This window comes from Rattus norvegicus, chromosome 1 (genome assembly GCF_036323735.1).
Source record: "Rattus norvegicus strain BN/NHsdMcwi chromosome 1, GRCr8, whole genome shotgun sequence".
NCBI lineage: Eukaryota > Metazoa > Chordata > Mammalia > Rodentia > Muridae > Rattus > Rattus norvegicus.
In genome coordinates this window covers 64,529,824-64,547,611 of record NC_086019.1, presented here as the reverse complement: position 1 = coordinate 64,547,611, position 17,788 = coordinate 64,529,824, and the positions used below count along the sequence as shown (strand labels likewise).

At 40.2% G+C, this 17,788-nt stretch overlaps 1 protein-coding gene across 21 annotated transcripts in view; it reads left to right on the top strand.

Moving 5' to 3' along the window:
* Wdr27 (WD repeat domain 27) overlaps positions 1–17,788 on the top strand; it is a 118,199-nt gene that overhangs the window by 75,962 nt on the left and 24,449 nt on the right. For 16 of the 21 annotated variants that reach the window (XM_063280900.1, XM_039100076.2, XM_063280899.1 and 13 more), the window contains one exon: positions 2,039–2,137. The exons of 4 other annotated variants lie outside the window; for them this stretch is intronic. In XM_063280900.1, coding sequence (XP_063136970.1) covers positions 2,039–2,137 — 99 coding nt within the window. Of the gene's footprint in view, positions 1–2,038; positions 2,138–12,014; positions 12,102–17,788 lie in introns of all 21 variants that reach the window. One more of the 21 variants, XM_039100031.2, reaches the window with a different exon arrangement.

Below are 17,788 nucleotides of genomic sequence, written 5' to 3'. Positions count from 1 at the left end.
ACTTCAAGTCAATTTCCCTCATCAATATCGATGCAAAAATACTCAATGAAATTCCTGCAAACCAAATCTAAGAACACATCGAAATGATTATTCACCATGATCAAGTAGGATATATGGAAATCCATCAATGTAATCCACTATATAAAACACTATATAAAATAAGATGATATAAATCATCTTATTAGATGCTGAGAAAGCATTTGATAAAATTCAACACTCCTTCCTAATAAAAGTCTTGGAAAGATCAGGAATTCAAGGCCCATACTTAAACACAGCAAAAGCAATATACAGCAAACCATTAGCCAACACCAAACTAAGTGGAGAGAAACTTGAAACAATCCACTAAAATCAGGGACTAGACAGGCTGCCCACTCTCTCCCTACATATTCAGTATAGTACTTGGAAAGGAAGAAGTCAAAATATCACTATTTGCACATGATATGATAGTATATTTAAATGCCCCCCCCCCAAATTTCACCAGAGTACTCCTACAGCTGATAAACCATTTCAGCAAAGTGGCTGGATATAAATTTAAATCAGTAGCCTTCCTCTACTCAAAGGATAAACAGGCTGAAAAAGAAATTAGGGAAAAGACACCCACAGAATAGTCACAAATAATATAAAATACCTCGGCATGACTCTAACCAGGCAAGTGAAGTATCTTGTATGACAAGAACTTCCAGCCTCTGAAGAAAGAAATTGAAGACGATCTCAGAAGATGGAAAGACCTTCCATGCTCATGGATTGGCAGGATTAATATAGTAAAAATGGCCGTCTTCCAGAAAGCAATCTATAGGTTCAATGCAATCCCCATCAAAATTCCAACTCAAATCTTCATAGAGGTAGAAAGAGCAATTTGAAAATTCATTTGGAATAACAAAAAACCCAGGATAGCGAAAACTATCCTCAACAATAAAAGGACTTCAGGGGGCTGTTTCTTTTATTAGCAGCAGACTTTTAGAGAATGCCTTTGACACACCCTTTGTCCTTCAAATGAAGTGTTCAACGTGCGCTCTGGATGTGCATCTTACACGTGCTATGTTAATTTGAATGAAAATTCTCTCCATGGACTTAGGTGTTTGAACAGCTGGTCCTTAATTGATGGCACTGTTTGGGAAGGTTTATGGGACCTCAGCAAATGCGGCCTTGCCAGCATGCAACTGGAGCAAGCTTGCAAAGCCTACAGCCTCAGCCCACCTCAGAGCCTCCCTCTAATTCCTATGTGTGGGCGAAAATGTAACCAGCCAGTTCTTGTTTGTCACCTGCTACTGCGCCTTCCCTACCGTGTGGCCTGTAAGCGAAAATAACCTTTTTCCTTAAGTTGCTTTGGTTATGCTATTTTACCACATCAACAAGGAAGTAACTACTACACGTGGGAAGAGCAGCTGATTTGGTAGAGATATTTCCCAGTCAATGGCAGAAAACCAAAGGTACTTACGTTCTAAGCCAAAGGTACCCTGTTCTCTCAGGGTAAACACGGGGACAGTGGTGGCATCTTCTCCTGTAATGTGGAACTTTAAATTGGGGTTGACATGGAAAGGCTGTGCACCTTCCTAAGTATTAATCATCAAATAAGAATACTTGCTTCACACTCTTCGGAGGGAGTCACAGAGGCTTGTGACAGAGTAAAGAGTGTGTACATTTTGGTCACAGGACTGTGAATGGAGGGGGGCCCTTAGCCTCTGACTAAATGCCTGAGGTGAAATCAGAGGGATTGAACCATGGATCCCATAGCAACATATACAGCTGGTGACATCACCTTCTATCTCACATCACGTGCAGTCTATCCATGCCCAGCAGAACCAGAACCTTACAGGAGGCGCTAAGATAGCAAGGGCTTATGACAGGAAATAGATGGTATGTCTGCATTTAGAGGTGAGAGGAGCTTTGTGACTAAGTCCTGTAATTTGAATGGCACCATGTTAATCTTGTTAACTGTCACTGTGTTCTGAGTCAGTCACAGAGCATAGTTGAGCCATGGTTTGGAGCTGGTCACCAGCCCTGTCAGCCCAGAACATCTGCTTATCTTGTCTCCTAGGCTTACGTGTATGAAATGGGCTCGAGCAGCTTTTTGTACCGTCTTGCGGGACACACAGATACAGTTACTGAAGTGGCCTTCAACCCGGCAGCTTCTCAGGTACAGTCTTCTCCCAGTATGAGCAGGGTCTCTCTAGGTCAGTCTCCTGTGTGAGCAAGGCCTCTCCAGTTTATCCTGTCTCTCAGCGTGAGCATGGCCTCTCAAATTCATACAGTCTCCTATGTGAGCAGGGCCTCTTCAGTTCATGCCATCTCCAGTTGTAAGCAGGATCTCCCCAGTTTATACTGTCTTGTGACACATTTTAAAAATGACCAGAGTTTATTTTGATGAAATCTTAAAGGCATTTAAAAGCACGCGCAGCTGGGCACAGTACCTATAATTCTAGCACTCCAGAGATGGATGCAAAAGGATCATCCTAAGCCACATATCTGGGTCAAGGTCTTCCTGGGCTATATAAGAACCTTTCTCAATGAAAAAAAAAAGATAATATGATAGTTTTGGGTACAGGGAGAGGAAATTATGTAGTAAACTTATTGAGAGAGTAATCTGAAATTTTTGTAATTAATTTGTTATTCAGTATATTTGCTCGTGTTGCAATATAGAAAGTTAAATGCACCCATAGATATAGTTCTGTCTAATCTAAATGTGAACACTGTAAAGACCCAAGTAGGAGAGAAGTTTAAAAAGAATTTGTATGCAGGGAGAGTGCTATAGAATGTAAAGACACTATCTTTTTCTATCTTTCTTTTTTGATTTCGGTTTCTTATTTTTTATTGAATATTTTTATTTACATTTCCCAGTTTCCCATCCATAAGCCCCCTATCTCATCTTCTTCTATGAGGGTGTTCCCCCTCCCCAAACACTCCCCTCCATCCCACCCTCCCCGCCCTGACATTCCCCTACACTGGGATGTCCAGCCTTGGCAGGACCAAGGGCTTCTTCTCCCATTGGTGCCCAACAAGGCCATTCTCTGCTTCATATGAAACTGGAGCCTTGGGTCACTCCATGTGTAGTCTTTGGGTAGTGGTTTAGTCCCTGGGAGATCTGGTTGGTTGGCATTGTTGTTCTTTTTTTTTTTTTTTTTTTTTTTTTTGGTTCTTTTTTTCGGAGCTGGGGACCGAACCCAGGGCCTTGTGCTTCCTAGGCAAGCGCTCTACCACTGAGCTAAATCCTCAACCCCGGCATTGTTGTTCTTATGGGGTTGCAAGCCCCTTCAGTTCCTTCAATGCTTTCTCTAACTCCTCCAACAGGCATCCCATTCTCAGTTCACGGGTTTGCTGCTAGCATTCACCTCTGTATTTGTCATGCTTTGGCTGAGCTCTCAGGAGACAGTTATATCAGGCTCCTGTCAGCATGTACTTCTTGGCTTCATCAATATTGTCTGGGTTTGGTATATATAGGCTGGATTCTCAGGTGGGACAGGCTCTGAATGGCCTTTCCTTCAGTCTCTGCTCCAAACTTTGTCTCCTTATTTCCTCCTATGAATGTTTTTGTTTCCCCTTTTAAGAAGGACTGAAGAATCCCTACTTTGGTCTTCCTTCTTCTTGAGCATCATGTGGTTTGTGGGTTGTATCATGGCTAATTCAAGCTTTTGGGCTAATATCTACTTATCATTGAGTGCATACCATGTGTGGCTTTCTGTGATTGGGTTACCTCACTCAGGATGATTTTTTGTAGGTCAATCCATTTGCCTATGAATTTCATAAAGTCATTGTTGTTAAGAGCTGAGGAGTATTCCATTGTGTAGATGTACCACATTTTCTGTATCCATTCCTCTGTTGAAGGACATCTGGGTTCTTTCCAGCTTCTGGCTATTATAAATAAGGCTTCTATGAACATAGTGGAGCACGTGTCCTTGTTCTATGTTGGAGCATCTTTTGGGTATATACCCAGGAGTGGTATAGCTGGTAGTCCTCTGTCCAATTTTCTGAGGAACCTTCAGACTGATTTCCACAGTAGTTGTAGCAGTCTGCAATCCCACTAACAATGGAGAAGTGTTCCTCTTTCTCTATATCCTCACCAGCATCTGTTGTTACCCGAGTTTTTGATCTTAGCCATTCTGACTGATGTGAGATGGAAACTCAGTGTTGTTTTGATTTTCATTTGCCTGATGACTAATTGAACATTTCTTTAGGTACCTTTCAGCCTTTCTTCGGCATTCCTCAGCTAAGAATTTTTTGTTTAGCTCTGTTACCCCACTTTTTACTAGGGTTATTTGACTCTCTGGAGTCTAAGTTCTTGAGTTCTTTGTATATATTGGATATTAGCCCTCTGTCAGATGTAGGATTGGTAAAGATCTTTTCCCAATCTGTTGGTTGCCATTTTGTTCTAATGTCAGTGTCCTTTGCCTTACAGAAGCTTTGCAATTTTATGAGGTCCCATTTGTTGATTTTTGATCTTAGAGCATAAGCCATTGGTGTTGAGTTCAGGAAAATTTCCCCATTGCCCATGTGTTTGAGGTTCTTCCCCACTTTTTCTTTTCTTTTCTTTTTTCTTTTCTTTTTTTCGGAGCTGGGGACTGAACCCAGGGTCTTGTGCCTCCTAGGCAAGCGCTCTACCACTGAGCCAAATCCCAACCCCCACTTTTTCTTCTATTAGTTTTAGTGTATATGGTTTGATGTGGAGGTCCTTGATCTACTTGAACTTAAGCTTTGTACAGGGTGAGACGAATGCATGGACTTGCATTCTTCTACATGCTGACCTCCAATTGAACCAGCACCATTTGTTGAAAATGCTGTCTTTTTTCCACTGGATGGTTTTAGCTCCTTTGTCAAAGGCCAAGTGACCATAGGTGTGTGGGTTCATTTCTGGGTCTCCAATTCTATTCTGTTGATGTACCTGCCTCTCTCTGTGCCAATACCATACAGTTTTTTTTTAAAATCACTATTGCTCTGTAATACAGCTTGAGGTCAGGGATGGTGATTCCCCCACTAGTTCTCTTATTGTTGAAGACAGTTTTTGATATCCTGGGATTTTTGTTATCCCAAACGAATTTGCAAATTCCTCTTTCTAACTCTTTGAAGAATTGAGTTGGAATTTTGATGGGGATTCATTGAATCTGTACATTGCTTTCTTCAAGATGGCCATTTTTACTATATTAATCCTGCCAATCCCTGAGCATGGGAAGTCTTTCCATCTTCTGAGATCTTTGATTTCTTCTCTTCAAGACTTATCATAAAGGGGTGTTGGATTTTGTCAAATGCTTTCTCAGCATCTAATGAGATGATCATGTGGTTTTTTTCTTTGAGTTTGTTTATACATTGGATTACGTTGGGATATCTGTATCTACTTGGTTGATTTCAGTCCCGAGTTTGATTATTTTCTGCTGTGTACTCCTCTTGGATGTATTTGCTTCTTTTGTTCTAGAGCTTTTAGGTGTGCTTTCAAACTGCTAGCCTATGTTCTCTCCAGTTTCTTTTTGGAGACACTCAGATCATTGAGTTTTCCTCTTAGCAGTGCTTTCATTGTGTCCCACAAGTTTGGGCATGTTATGCCTTCATTTTTATTAAAGTATCAAAAAAGTCTTTAATTTCTTTCTTTATTTCTTCCTTGACTCATTATTGAGTAGAGCGTTGTTCAAATGTGATCTGTTGTTTTTGTTGTTATTGAAAACTAGCCTTAGTCCTTGGTGATCTGATAGGATGCATGGGATTATTTCAATATTCTTGTATTTGTTGAGGCCTGTTTTGTGACCAATTATATGGTCATATTTGGAAAAGGTACCATGAGGTGCTGAGAAGGTATATTCTTTTGTTTTAGGATGAAATGTTCTATAGTTAAATGTTAAATCTGTTTGATTCATAACTTCGGTTAGTTTCTTTATGTCTCTGTTTAATTTCTGTTTGCATGATCTGTCCATTGATGAGAATGGGGTGTTGAAATCTCCTACTATTATTGTGTGAGGTGCAATGTGTGCTTTGAGCTTTAGTAAGGTTTCTTTTATGAATGTGGGTGCCCTTGTATTTGGAGCATAGATATTCAGGATTGAGAGTTCATCTTGGTGGATTTTTCTTTGATGAATATGAAGTGTCTTTCTTTATCTTTTTTGATAACTTTTGGTTGAAAATAATTTTATTTGATATTAGAATGGTTACTCCAACTTGTTTCTTAGGACCATTTGCTTGGAAAATTGTTTTCTAGACTTTTATTCTGAGGCAGTGCCTGTCTTTTTCACTGAGGTGTGTTTCCTGCATGCAGTAAAATGCTGGGTCCTCTTTATGTGTCCAGTCTGTTAGTCTGTGTCTTTTTATTGGTGGAATTGAGTCCACTGATGTTAAGAGATCTTAAGGAATAGTGATTGTTGTTTCTTGTTATTTTTGTCATTAGAGGTAGAATTATGTTTGTGTGGCTCTCTCCTTTTGGGTTTGTTGCAAGAAGATTAATTTCTTCCTTTTTCTATGGTGTAGTTTTCTTCCTTGTGTTGAAGTTTTCCATCTATTATCCTTTGTAAGGTTGGATTTGTAGAAAGATATTGTGTAAATTTGGTTTTGTCATGGAATATCTTGGTTTCTCCATCTATGTTAATTGACCATTTTGCTGGATGTAGTAGCCTGGGCTGGCATGTGTGTTCTCTTAGAGTCTATATGACATCTGCCAGGATCTTCTGGCTTTCATAGTTTCTGGTGAGAAGTTTGGTGTAATTTAGATAGGTCTGCCTTTATATGTTACTTGACCTTTTCCCCTTACTACTTTTAATATTCTTTCTTTCTTTTGTCTGTTTGGTGTTTTAACTCTTATGTGGTGGGAGGAATATCTTTTCTGGTCCAATCTATTTGGAATTGTGTAGGCTTCTTGTATGTTTATGGGCATCTCTTTCTTTAGGTTAGGGAAGTTTTCTTCTGTAATTTTGTTGAAAATATTTACTGGCCCTTTATTTGGGAATCTTCACTCTCTTCTATACCCATTATCCTTAGGTTTGATCTTCTCATTGTGCCCTAGATTTCCTCGATGTTTTGGGTTAGGAGCCTTTTGTGTTTTACATTTTTTTGATAGTTGTGTCAATGTTTTCTATGGTATCTTCTGTCCCTGAGATTCTCTATTCTATCTCTTCTATTCTGTTGGTAATTCTTGTGTCTGTGACTCCTGATCTCTTTCCTAGGTTTTCTATCTCCAGTGTTGTCTCCCTTTGTGATTTCTTTAATGTTTCTATTTCCATTTTTCGGTCCTGGATGGTTTTATTCAATTCCATCACCTGTTTGGTTGTTTTTTCCTATAATTCTTTGAGGGATTTTTGTGTTTCCTCTTTAAGGGATTATACTTGTTTACCTGTGTTGTCCTGTGTTTTTAAGGGAATTATTTATGTCCCTCTTAAAGTCCTCTATCATCATCATAAGATGTGATTTTAAATCCAAATCTTGCTTTTCTGGTGTGTTGGGATATCCAGTATTTGCTTTGGTGAGAGAACTGGGCTCTGATGGTGCCAAGTAGTCTTGGTTTCTGTTGCTTAGGTTCCTGTGCTTGCCTCTCACTGTCTAGTTTTCACTGGTGTTAGGTGGTCTTGCTGTCTCTGACAGTGGCTTGACCGTCCTGTAAGCTTGTGTGTCAGCAGTCCTGAAGTCTGACTTTCTCCCAGCTGGATCTGGGTTACAAAGAGCTGTGTGACTGAGTCAGCTCGGGCATAGGCAGAAACGTTAAGAGTCCCAGACTGTTCCTGGGTTCGTGTGTCCTGAGGGCTCCAGGCGGGTCTCTTGGAGCAGAAGCAGTGGTCTTTCCTCTGCTTTCGGTTGTGATAATGCTCCTTGTGACTTGCTTTCAGCTCTGGGAGCAAGCAGAGACCAGAAGGATCCTCTCCCTGACTGCTCCTCGGTTCCTGTGTCATCTTTTTACTTTTTATTTTTTTAGAATTCTCTAGTTTCTAGTTCTGTGGTTTAATTTCTTTCTTTTTCTTTTTTGTTATTGTTGCTTCGTTTCGTTTTAATTCTTTAGTCTTCTTTTACAGTCCAGACTTCATCCCCATCCCAGTCTGCATGCTCCACTGCTCTTTGTCTGATACCTCCTTCCCACACTGCATCACCAGGAGGATGCTTCCAGATCCTCCCCCATGGCACCAGACCTCCCCCTTTCCCGGGGCATCAAGTCTCTCAAGCGTTATTTGCATCTTCTCTCACGAGGTTAGACCAGGCAGTTCTCTGCTATATATGTATCAGGGGCCTCATATCAACTGCATGCTGCCTGATGGGTGGCTCAGTGTCTGAGAGATCTCAGGGGTCCAGGTCAGTTGGTACTGCTTACCTAACCATGCTGCCCTCTTCCTCAGCTTCTTCCGCCGTAAAACACTCTCTTAATGAGGCAAGAAGACTTGCACACCAGCTGTGTATAAAATGAACATTCTGGAAAACGAAAACAACTTGAAAGTATTCAGATTCTGCTAAATTTGAGTATCAGTAACTTGAGTTTCATCTTGCCTTCTTATGACCACGTTCTGATTCAGAGAAAAGAATCATGTTACTGTGTGGTCGTGTGCTTAGTGTGTCCTGTGTGTAACAGCATTGTGTTAACCCATGCTTGTCAGAGACATTGTACTGCTGTGATCCAGGACCTGCTGCAGTGCCTGAAACATTGCTGGCTTTGATTCTCGATGTCCTGTCAAATGATATAATCTGTAAAGCTTGCTGTGTAGTTGCCAGGACTCTGCGTCCCTGAACTGCTGGAGCTGGTGGCCCTGTCACAGTCCGCGCCTTCCTACGCCGTCCCTGATTTTTATGGTCTGGCTTTGGGAGTGTAGGTTAGCCACCTCCTTTTCTCCCTGTTGCCACATTTACTTGAGCAACTGTCACATTGTTATGTGCATGGATGTCCCTCTTCCTTTCTGTGATTCTATCCTTATCTTTATAAGCTACACTACTCTATGTGACTTTGCGTTGCTGTATCCTCTTAATGAGTTGAGGCTTTGTTGTTATGAAGTATGCTCTTTTTAGCCATGATATCCATACATACTAAGGCAGCCATGCTTGTTTCTGTTAGTGTTGGGATTTGTTTGTTTTCTCAATACACTATATTTTGATCATTTTTTCTTTCCCTCTGCCAACTCTTTCCATCTCTTCCCCATCTCTATACTCTCCAATGTCATGTACTTTCTTTCTCTATGGAAACAATCCTCCAAAATCAAAACAAAAAGACTAAAAAATTTTCAAAAACAAAATAAGCACACACACAAACCCAGGGAGTCTGTTGTGTGTTGTCCCACTACTCCTGAGCCTTCCCTAAAGTGTGGTTGATATGCAACTGTCACTCAACTGGGAAAACAGATTTTCCTTTCCCCAGCAAGTATCAATTGCAAATAGATTCTTGGTTATGGGTAGGACTTTGTACCCACTTCTCCATGCTGGGATTTTGGCTGTCTTGAAACTATGTGAGCCTTGTGCATGCTGTCAAAAACCCTGTGAGTTTGTATGTGCTGATGCACATTGATCTGAAGGCAAATCTATAGTGCATTTTTTTTATTGATAATTGATGGTGAGAGTGCACAGCCCACTGTGGCTAGTGCCACTCCTGGGTAGGTGGTTTTGAGTTGTATAGGATAGCAACTTGAATAAGTGATGAAAGAGGGGTAAGCCAATAAGTGGCACTCCTCCATGGTTTCTGCTCTAGTTCCTGCTCCAGGTTCCTGCCTGAATTCCTGCCCTGACTTCCTTCAATGATGGACTGTGATCAGGATGTTTAACCCAGAAAAACCCTTCCCTTCCCAAGTTCTCATTGGTGATGGTGTTTATAACAGCAACAGAAACCTAAACAGGACAATTATATTCTATAAAATTTTAAAATACAGGTAGTCCCCAAGGATATAATAAAAATTATCAAATCACCAAGTACTTGGAAGAAATCACAATGGAATTTTATATGTTGTCTGGTCCTTTTTTAAATACATGTAATTTGAGGAAAATATTACTTGAAAATAATGTTTTATAACTGTCACCAGTATATATGGCTATAGCATATACCTCTTTTGTGTCATTTAATATTTTATGAATTATTGTTTATAATAAATGACTAGATTTCTCTCTTCTCTCTTCTCTTTCTCTCTCTCTCTCTCTCTCTCTCTCTCTCTTTCACACACACACACACACACACACACACACACACACACACACACACACACACGCACACACAGTTAACAGAAGGGCTGTGAGTTCCTTTAAGGTTTCCTGGCTTCGGCCTGCTTCCATGCTCACCCACGCTGTTGGTGTGTCTTAGTTCTTTGCGGTTATAGTATTGAAGGCCACAGCTGCTTGCTGGCTACAGGTTGAAGACCACTGAAATCTTCACCATGCAGGAAGACTCTATTGAAGAGCCTCTTTCCTGAGAGCTGTGCATTGTCCAGCCTGCTTGCCTTTATTTCCTTTTCCACTTCACAGCAGTAACTGGTACGTCCAGTTTGATGCAGTAAAGAATGGTCAGAAGAGATACGCTTGCTTTCCTCTGATCTCAATGGGAAGTTTCCAGGTTAAGTGTAGCTGCTATTTGTAGTTGCTATTATGAAGTTAAAGAAGGTTCCTTTTCCTTCTGCCTGATGAGTTGTTTCGTTGTTATTGTCTCAACGAGTGGGTGTTCAATTTGTTAAATGATTATTTTTATCATTCACGGATGAGATCATATAATTCTTTTATTTTTAAGCTCATTGGCATGATGGATTATATTGGTTTTCAAATGTGAACATAGCTATAAAAAACCCTACTTGGTCAGAATGTATCATGCTTTTCATGCAATGTTATATTAGATTTACTAATGTTTGCTGAGCACTTTTATATCCATGTTCACTGTGTAAATCGGTCTGTATTCTCTTTCCTTGAGATGTCTCTGTGCTGGCCTTTGGCTTTGAATACTGGCCACATGGGATGAGTAGCTAAACATTCTCTCTGTTGCTAGTTCAGCAAAGGAAGTATAGAGATTTAATATAATGTCTTTCTTGGATGTTTATTAGAACTTTCTAGTGTCTGTATGAAACTGGTGCTTAATGTTTTAGATTATTAATTATTGATTCCATTAAAAAATAGATAGAAGTCTAGTTACATTTTCTGCTTCTTTTTCTGTGACCTTGAGCAAGGACTATAGAACTATTGATCACAGAGTTGTTTGTAGTATTGTTTTATTAGTCTCTTAATATCCACAGGATCTATAGTGATGCCTCATTAATATGTATTCTCTCTTTTTGTTTTTATTTTTCTTAGCTTAGTCAATAGCTTGCCAATTTTACCCATCATTTAAAATTGGTTTCCCTGATTTCCCTCATTGACCTTCTGACTTCAGGCTTGTTGGTTCTGCTGTGGTGCTCATTGCCTTTGTCCACCCACTCACGCTGGTCTAGTTTTATCTCCTTTTCAGGATTCCAAGGAGGAAGATGAGACTGCCTTTATTATTTCTCATATTTGCATTTAGTATGTTACTTTCTTTATGTGAATGGCTGCCATGGTGTTCATAACTTTTAATAAGTGTATTTTGGTTCTCATGTAGTTCAAGATATTCTAAATTTTCTTAGGAGCTTTTTTTTTTAGTTGTGAAGTATATTATTTATTCTGGATTATATTTCTGTTATTGATTTCTAGTTTAATCCTACTGTAGTATATGAGTAGGCATCATATAATTTTTAATTATTTTAAAATGGTTAAAGAATGTTTATGGTTCTAAATGTTGTCAGTCTTGGTCAGTGTCCCATGCAAATTTGAGAAGAAACCTGTGTTATGTGTGGTTACATGAAGCAGACTATAAACATCAATTATATCTACATGATTAATGATATTATTGGGTTCAAACAAGTCCTTATTGATGTTCTGCCTGCCTGCTGGATATGCCCATTTCTGGTAGTGTGATGCCAAAGACTCTGCTATAATGGCAATTTATCTGTTTTCTCTGTGGTACCATTTAGGTAGCTGTCTCATGTAGGCATGCAGTATGTTCCCAGTTATAGTTATTATTTGTTTTTAGAAAACCAACCCAGTGCCTTTCTTATCTCTGATAACTTTTCTTGTTTTGAAATTAGTTGTATCTGAAGTGCATAGTGCTGGTCCTGTGCTGTTCTGGTCCGTACTAGCTTCCCATACATTCACAGTCCATGTACTCTTCACAGGTATGTGTGTATATTTCAAACGTGGTTTCAGGTTTAGCTTTTTGTTGTGATTTGTTATTTGTTCTAGTTTTTTGTTTTTTATTCTTTTTCTTTTCTTTTTGGCTTTGTAGTTTTAATTAAACCTGATTCCATTTTCTCTCCTTTCTTAGTATATCAGCTTTAACTTTTCATTTTAAGCCTTCACTTCTTTTGGCCTTTTGGTGCTTATCCTTAAGTTGCATTGTGCATTTATGCATTTATAACTAATTTTACATAATAGCAAGCTAACATGGATATTGTGAATACATAGTTACAAATCCTCATCCTTCCACCATCTGTGAACACATAGTAACAATTCCTCATTCTTTCTCTATTCTCTGAGAATGTTTTACTTTTTCTTAGAGAATTTTACAAGGTACACCCTTCCCCACCTGCCTCTGTTAATACCTGAGTGTTTCACTTCATTGCCTCCTTGCTTACATAGTTTCTGAGAATTGGCTGTAATTCTTATGTTATTTTCTTTGTAGGTAAGTACATTTTCTTCCTGGTTCCTTTGGTGATTTTCCCTTTCTGACTTGTCTTCAGTTTGTAAGTGCTGTTCCTAGCGGCAGTTTTGTTGGCATTGATCCTGCTTGAACTCTCTGAGCCTCCTAACACTGCTTTAGGGGACTTCTCAGTCATGTAGTGCCAGCTCCACCCTGCACTCCGTTCTCTCTTGTAGGTATTCCCACAGCACATTTAGAGCTTATGCCTCCCAGACTTCTAGGATCTTCTGTTCTAAGTGGTTTGATTTCCAGCATTTGTTTCTGGTTATTCTTTGACCCTGATTGCCCATGTGTGCCTGAGCTGCACGTCTACTCTGGTTACTTCCTGGCCTCCATTGCCCTGCTTGAGCAGCACGTCTATTCTTGCACATTGTATATTTTATTCATTGGAGCTCTGAGCATGTTAATCTTAGTTTTTATTAAAGTCCAATTTATTTTAATTCCAACACTCCTGCCATGTGGAGTCTGCTTTTGGTGTTGCTAAATTTGTTGAAACTGTTTTTGGATTTTTGTATACTTTGTGGCTTTTTGGTTTAAATTTAGATATATGTTAAGTTGAAGGGACCATAGTGAAAGTCCTCTTATGGTGCACTAAGTCCTGTATGAGCCGAAACTCTGGGCTCAGCCTTGCTGTATATCTCATCCTACATCTGGTTGGCACAGGCTAGCCAGGTGGTCAGAGCTGGTTTCCCTTTCCCTGTCATTTCAGCTCTAATAGCCCCAGAAGGTGGGGCTATGGCTGACCAGCTCATTACCCCTGGCCCAGTGAGGAAAAGGCTCTGCAGTTTTTTAAAAGCAGATCCTTCCCCATCACGAAGCATGAGAACTTTTCCTCCTCATTGGCTACCACGGAAATGGAGTTGACTGTCACAATACTATGGGGCTTGTCCCTCTAGAGGTTTTAACCTCTGATGTGTCCACACTGAGCCTCTAGGAATCTATCGGTGATCCTTGAAGGGCAGTGCTGCTGTCCCCGCATGGTATGGGTTCTAGTCACTCTATCTAGACAGCAGGGTTTCTTGCATTTGCCTTCCTTTCTCTAGCTGGGGTGAGTGATTTGTCCAGGGTCTTCTCACATGGATCAGGAAGAGGCACCAGGTTTGAGCATGTTGAGCTGTTTATTAGGACACAGCAGAATGTCCATATTCCTACCCAAGGAACCAGAGCTTGGGAATCCCAGAAGCTTACAGAAGGTTTAGGTGCATTGCTATAGGGATATGTCTGTCTGTCCAGAAAACTACTAACTGGGTTATAAACCTTTTCTTCTCAGGTTTTAGAAAATGTGCCTATTGTTCCCAATCTATGTATTGCTAAAATTTAGGAGCTCACCCCAGTAAGAAGGGAAACAGAGCATCTGTCTTGAGATGCAGGCTCATACACATTTTCCAGATTCTCAGTGTAGGTAACAAGAGTCCACACAGAGTCATGGAAAGGGTCAGGAGTTTTCATGCAGCAGGTCAGTTGTCCAGCTTCTGATTACATAGCCTAAAATGTACTCTGAGGAAACCACAAGGACAGGGGAGGGAACAGAAGAGACCTCAAGTTCAAATATATTGTTCTTATTTTCATAGGTTGTGTTTGAACTCATGGATTAAGGAATATAATATAATGTCTTTACAAAAGGATGTTCAATAGTAGGATCTGCTTTACTAGGAAGCTAAAGAAGGTTTTTGCTCTTTCGGTACATATAGAAATAAAAATAATTTGTAAAATATAGCTATGAGGTTAGTGACAGAGCATCATATAGGGAATCACATTTAAAGAAAAGGTTAGAGTCACTGGAAGTCACTGGAATTCCCCTGCTTACCAGCATATGACATGTGTTCATTCTGCCTCCGACTTTAGTTTGTGCAGGTGCTGACACCTTTTCTCTTAGAGGCTATCTTGGTTTCTATGTTCCCATCATGCACATTTCCTCACTGACAGTCCTTAAAAACCTCCACTCAGATCACAGTTTTTCTGTTCCACATCCACTGTCCCTTGTCATACATGTGCCCGGCTCCTTCAAGTGCTGTGACATGTAGATTTATGGCAAGCTTCTCCCCTACTGTCATCCTCCATTTCCAGCAAGTCCTTTTGTCTACAACATCACCATCTATTCTTTTCCTTTTTCAAGCCATTAATACTGTAGTACCTCAGAGGAGACTGCAAGATGGTTCATTATCCAAGAAACAAATACCAAAACTTGGGTTTTGTTTTGATTTATTGGATGAGGAAGACAGCCCCTTTTTTATTTAATTTTTCAGCTCGACACTGGCATCCCTGCTGTGTCTAAGGACTTGGGTGCCTCATCATATGGCCTCTGCAAGTTTCAGGAATGTCCTGAGCCCAGCAAATTAGGAGGCATGCTCACACGTGCTGTAACTTTCAGCATTTACCATGAGGATAACTCAGATGATACACTCTGCTATGTAGACTTTGTGTTACCCTGTTTTGATAAGTTAATTTTCACAAAATGAATACAATACTTCCTACATACCCATAGTTTTGCTATCTGTAGCTTTAATTACCCATACTGGATAAAAAAAATTCAGTAATAAATAATTTATAAGTTTAAAATTCTTTATCATTCCAAGTATTCTGTGCTGTCTTACTCTGTTTTACCCAGACATTAGCTGGCCATTTGCTCAGTGAGCCCATGCTGTGATCACTACCGACACACTGGGCACGTAAGCTATATAATTCGTTAGCTATGTGTTGGTTCCACAGAGCTCATTTCCAAGTGACCCTTGTTTGACTTCATAATGGTCCCAAAGTCTATACCAAAGAGAAGACATTCCATTGAAAAGCTGTAAATTCTTGACTTACGGGGACAAAAAGGCAAAGTTTATGCTGACATTGCTAAAATTGTATAAGAACAGACGTTCTATCCATTAGATGGTAAAGAAGGAAAAAGAAACTTGTGCTGGTTTTGTTGCTGTACCTCAGAGTGTCGCCAGATGCTTAGTTAGGATGGAAAATGCACTGGATTATAGGGCTCTCTGCTATCTGTGGCTTCAGGCGGCCCCTAGAGGCTTGGAACAGTGTCTGTGTGGATGGGGGCTCTGGTACTTGGTTTCCAGGGATCCTGGCCAGCAGCAGCTCTGTGGAGATATTAGTAAGGAAAATAGTCTAGGGACAGACGGTGTGGAGCCAGCCCCTCAGCTGCTGTTTTTATAGTGCCTGGGAGGAAATGATGTGTTAATTTCTTTATACTTAAAGTTGTCTTTAGAAAGTACCATTTAGGCACTTTTGTTGCCCCAAATGTGAGCAGTGGTGCTTTTGAACTGTGGAACAACTCTCTCTCTCTCTCTCTCTCTCTCTCTCTGATGAGAGCTTTTGTTTGTTTTTTTTTTTTTTTTTTTGGTTCTTTTTTTTTCGGAGCTGGGGACCGAACCCAGGGCCTTGCGCTTCCTAGGCAAGCGCTCTACCACTGAGCTAAATCCCCAACCCCTGATGAGAGCTTTTATTTCCCAATTCATACTTAACCTTGTTACTTGTAGTGGGATCCTGGGAGAATGCAGAAGTGAGGATGCTGAGGACAGTGTGATGCACATCCCCTCAGTGAGGGCTGCTCTCTCCAATCCCAGGAAAACTATGTTTAATGCAGGAGAAGGTTTTCTTCTCTTCTCAGAACTCATTGTTTCAGTGGGTGGCAGGCCCTGAGCTGCACTGTGATGCACCTTTAGACGTGATCCACATACTAGGGCTTTGTGTGTGTCTGATTTTTGTCAGGTGCTCTGCACATTGTCCTTCTGTAGATGGTTGCTGTAACATTGTACCAGCATATAATTAGGGATAACTTCAATCAGACCTTCATTTCAGAGAAGACATGTAAGCTGTCATAGCTCACTGCCTGTGCAGAATTCAGATATAAAGCCAGTACAGTGGCTGAGTAGCTTACTGTAGACTACGGCTTGGGTCTGTGTTAGAATCCTAGGAGCCTGACTGCTTTCAATTTCGGCCATGCAAAGTGCTTGCTTTAATGGAACCAGATACTCCTCTCACAACCTCAGAAGATCCAGGAGCCTATTTAGCAAAGTACATAGCTTGCCTGATGGCCTTAGAACATTGCAGTTCTTATTGGACATGTGGCAAGAGAGATGGAGATTTTTATCAGAGTTTTCTTTTTCTACAAAAAGAAAACTTACTGTATCCTATTGGATACAGTAAGCTTTGCTTGTGCTATAGAACCTTTATGATAAGGGTCTCAATGCAGGGAAATAAATGCTCTAGTTCCCATGCTTGGTGTGAAATTCTCATGTAGGTGAGCCTAGCTGAGCAGTTTTCAACTTGTGGGTTATGACCCCTTTGGGGGTCACATATCAAATATCCTAAATATCAGCTATTTACATTATGATTCATAACAGTAGCAAACTTACAGTTATGAAGTAGCAACAAAATAATTTTATGGTTGGGGGGTTGTCACAACATGTATAACTGTATCAACGGGTCACAGCATTGGGAAGGTTGAGAACCAATGGGCTAGATGAAGAGGTAGATATTGTAGCCCTTTTCTTCAGTGATCTTTCTCTCCCACATTTCTGAGACTTCAGCAAGAATACTAACAGAAGCAGAGAGATAGCTGCCTGGTGAGCCATCTGCAACAGGGACAGTCAGTGTTCTCAAGAGTGATCACAGAGTCATCATTAGTACACGGAAATAAGACTGAGTCTTCTGTGCTGCTGTCATGTCTTCAGCCTTTGATAATGTACTTCTGAGCTGTATTAGCTTTTTTACTTCTTTCCTTACTTCCTTGAGACTTCTTGGGGGAATTCCTGTATAATCATTCACACACAGGGGCAGTATCTGTCCTTTCTAATCTGTTTTATTTCATACACTGATTTCTCAGTAGAACTTACACCATACGATTCATGGATGTTTTGTGAAGCCTTTTCTAAAGTTGAAATAACTGTTTATTCTTCTGAAATTGCTGAAGTGCTCACCACAATTGCTTCTTGACTTTTGCTAAAGACTCTTTCTGTACCAATTGGTAGCATATAATGTTTTCCTTCTTGATGTTACTAACTAGTATTTTGGTATTTAATAAAGTAGCAAGATTTTTGCAAATATTTATAACTCGGTGAGCTTCATAAAGCATACAGGTTATGAAAGAAGTCTAAATGGAGTCACCAAAAAATGAGGGAGACAGTGCCCCAGATTGATGTCTTTGCCATCAAGTAA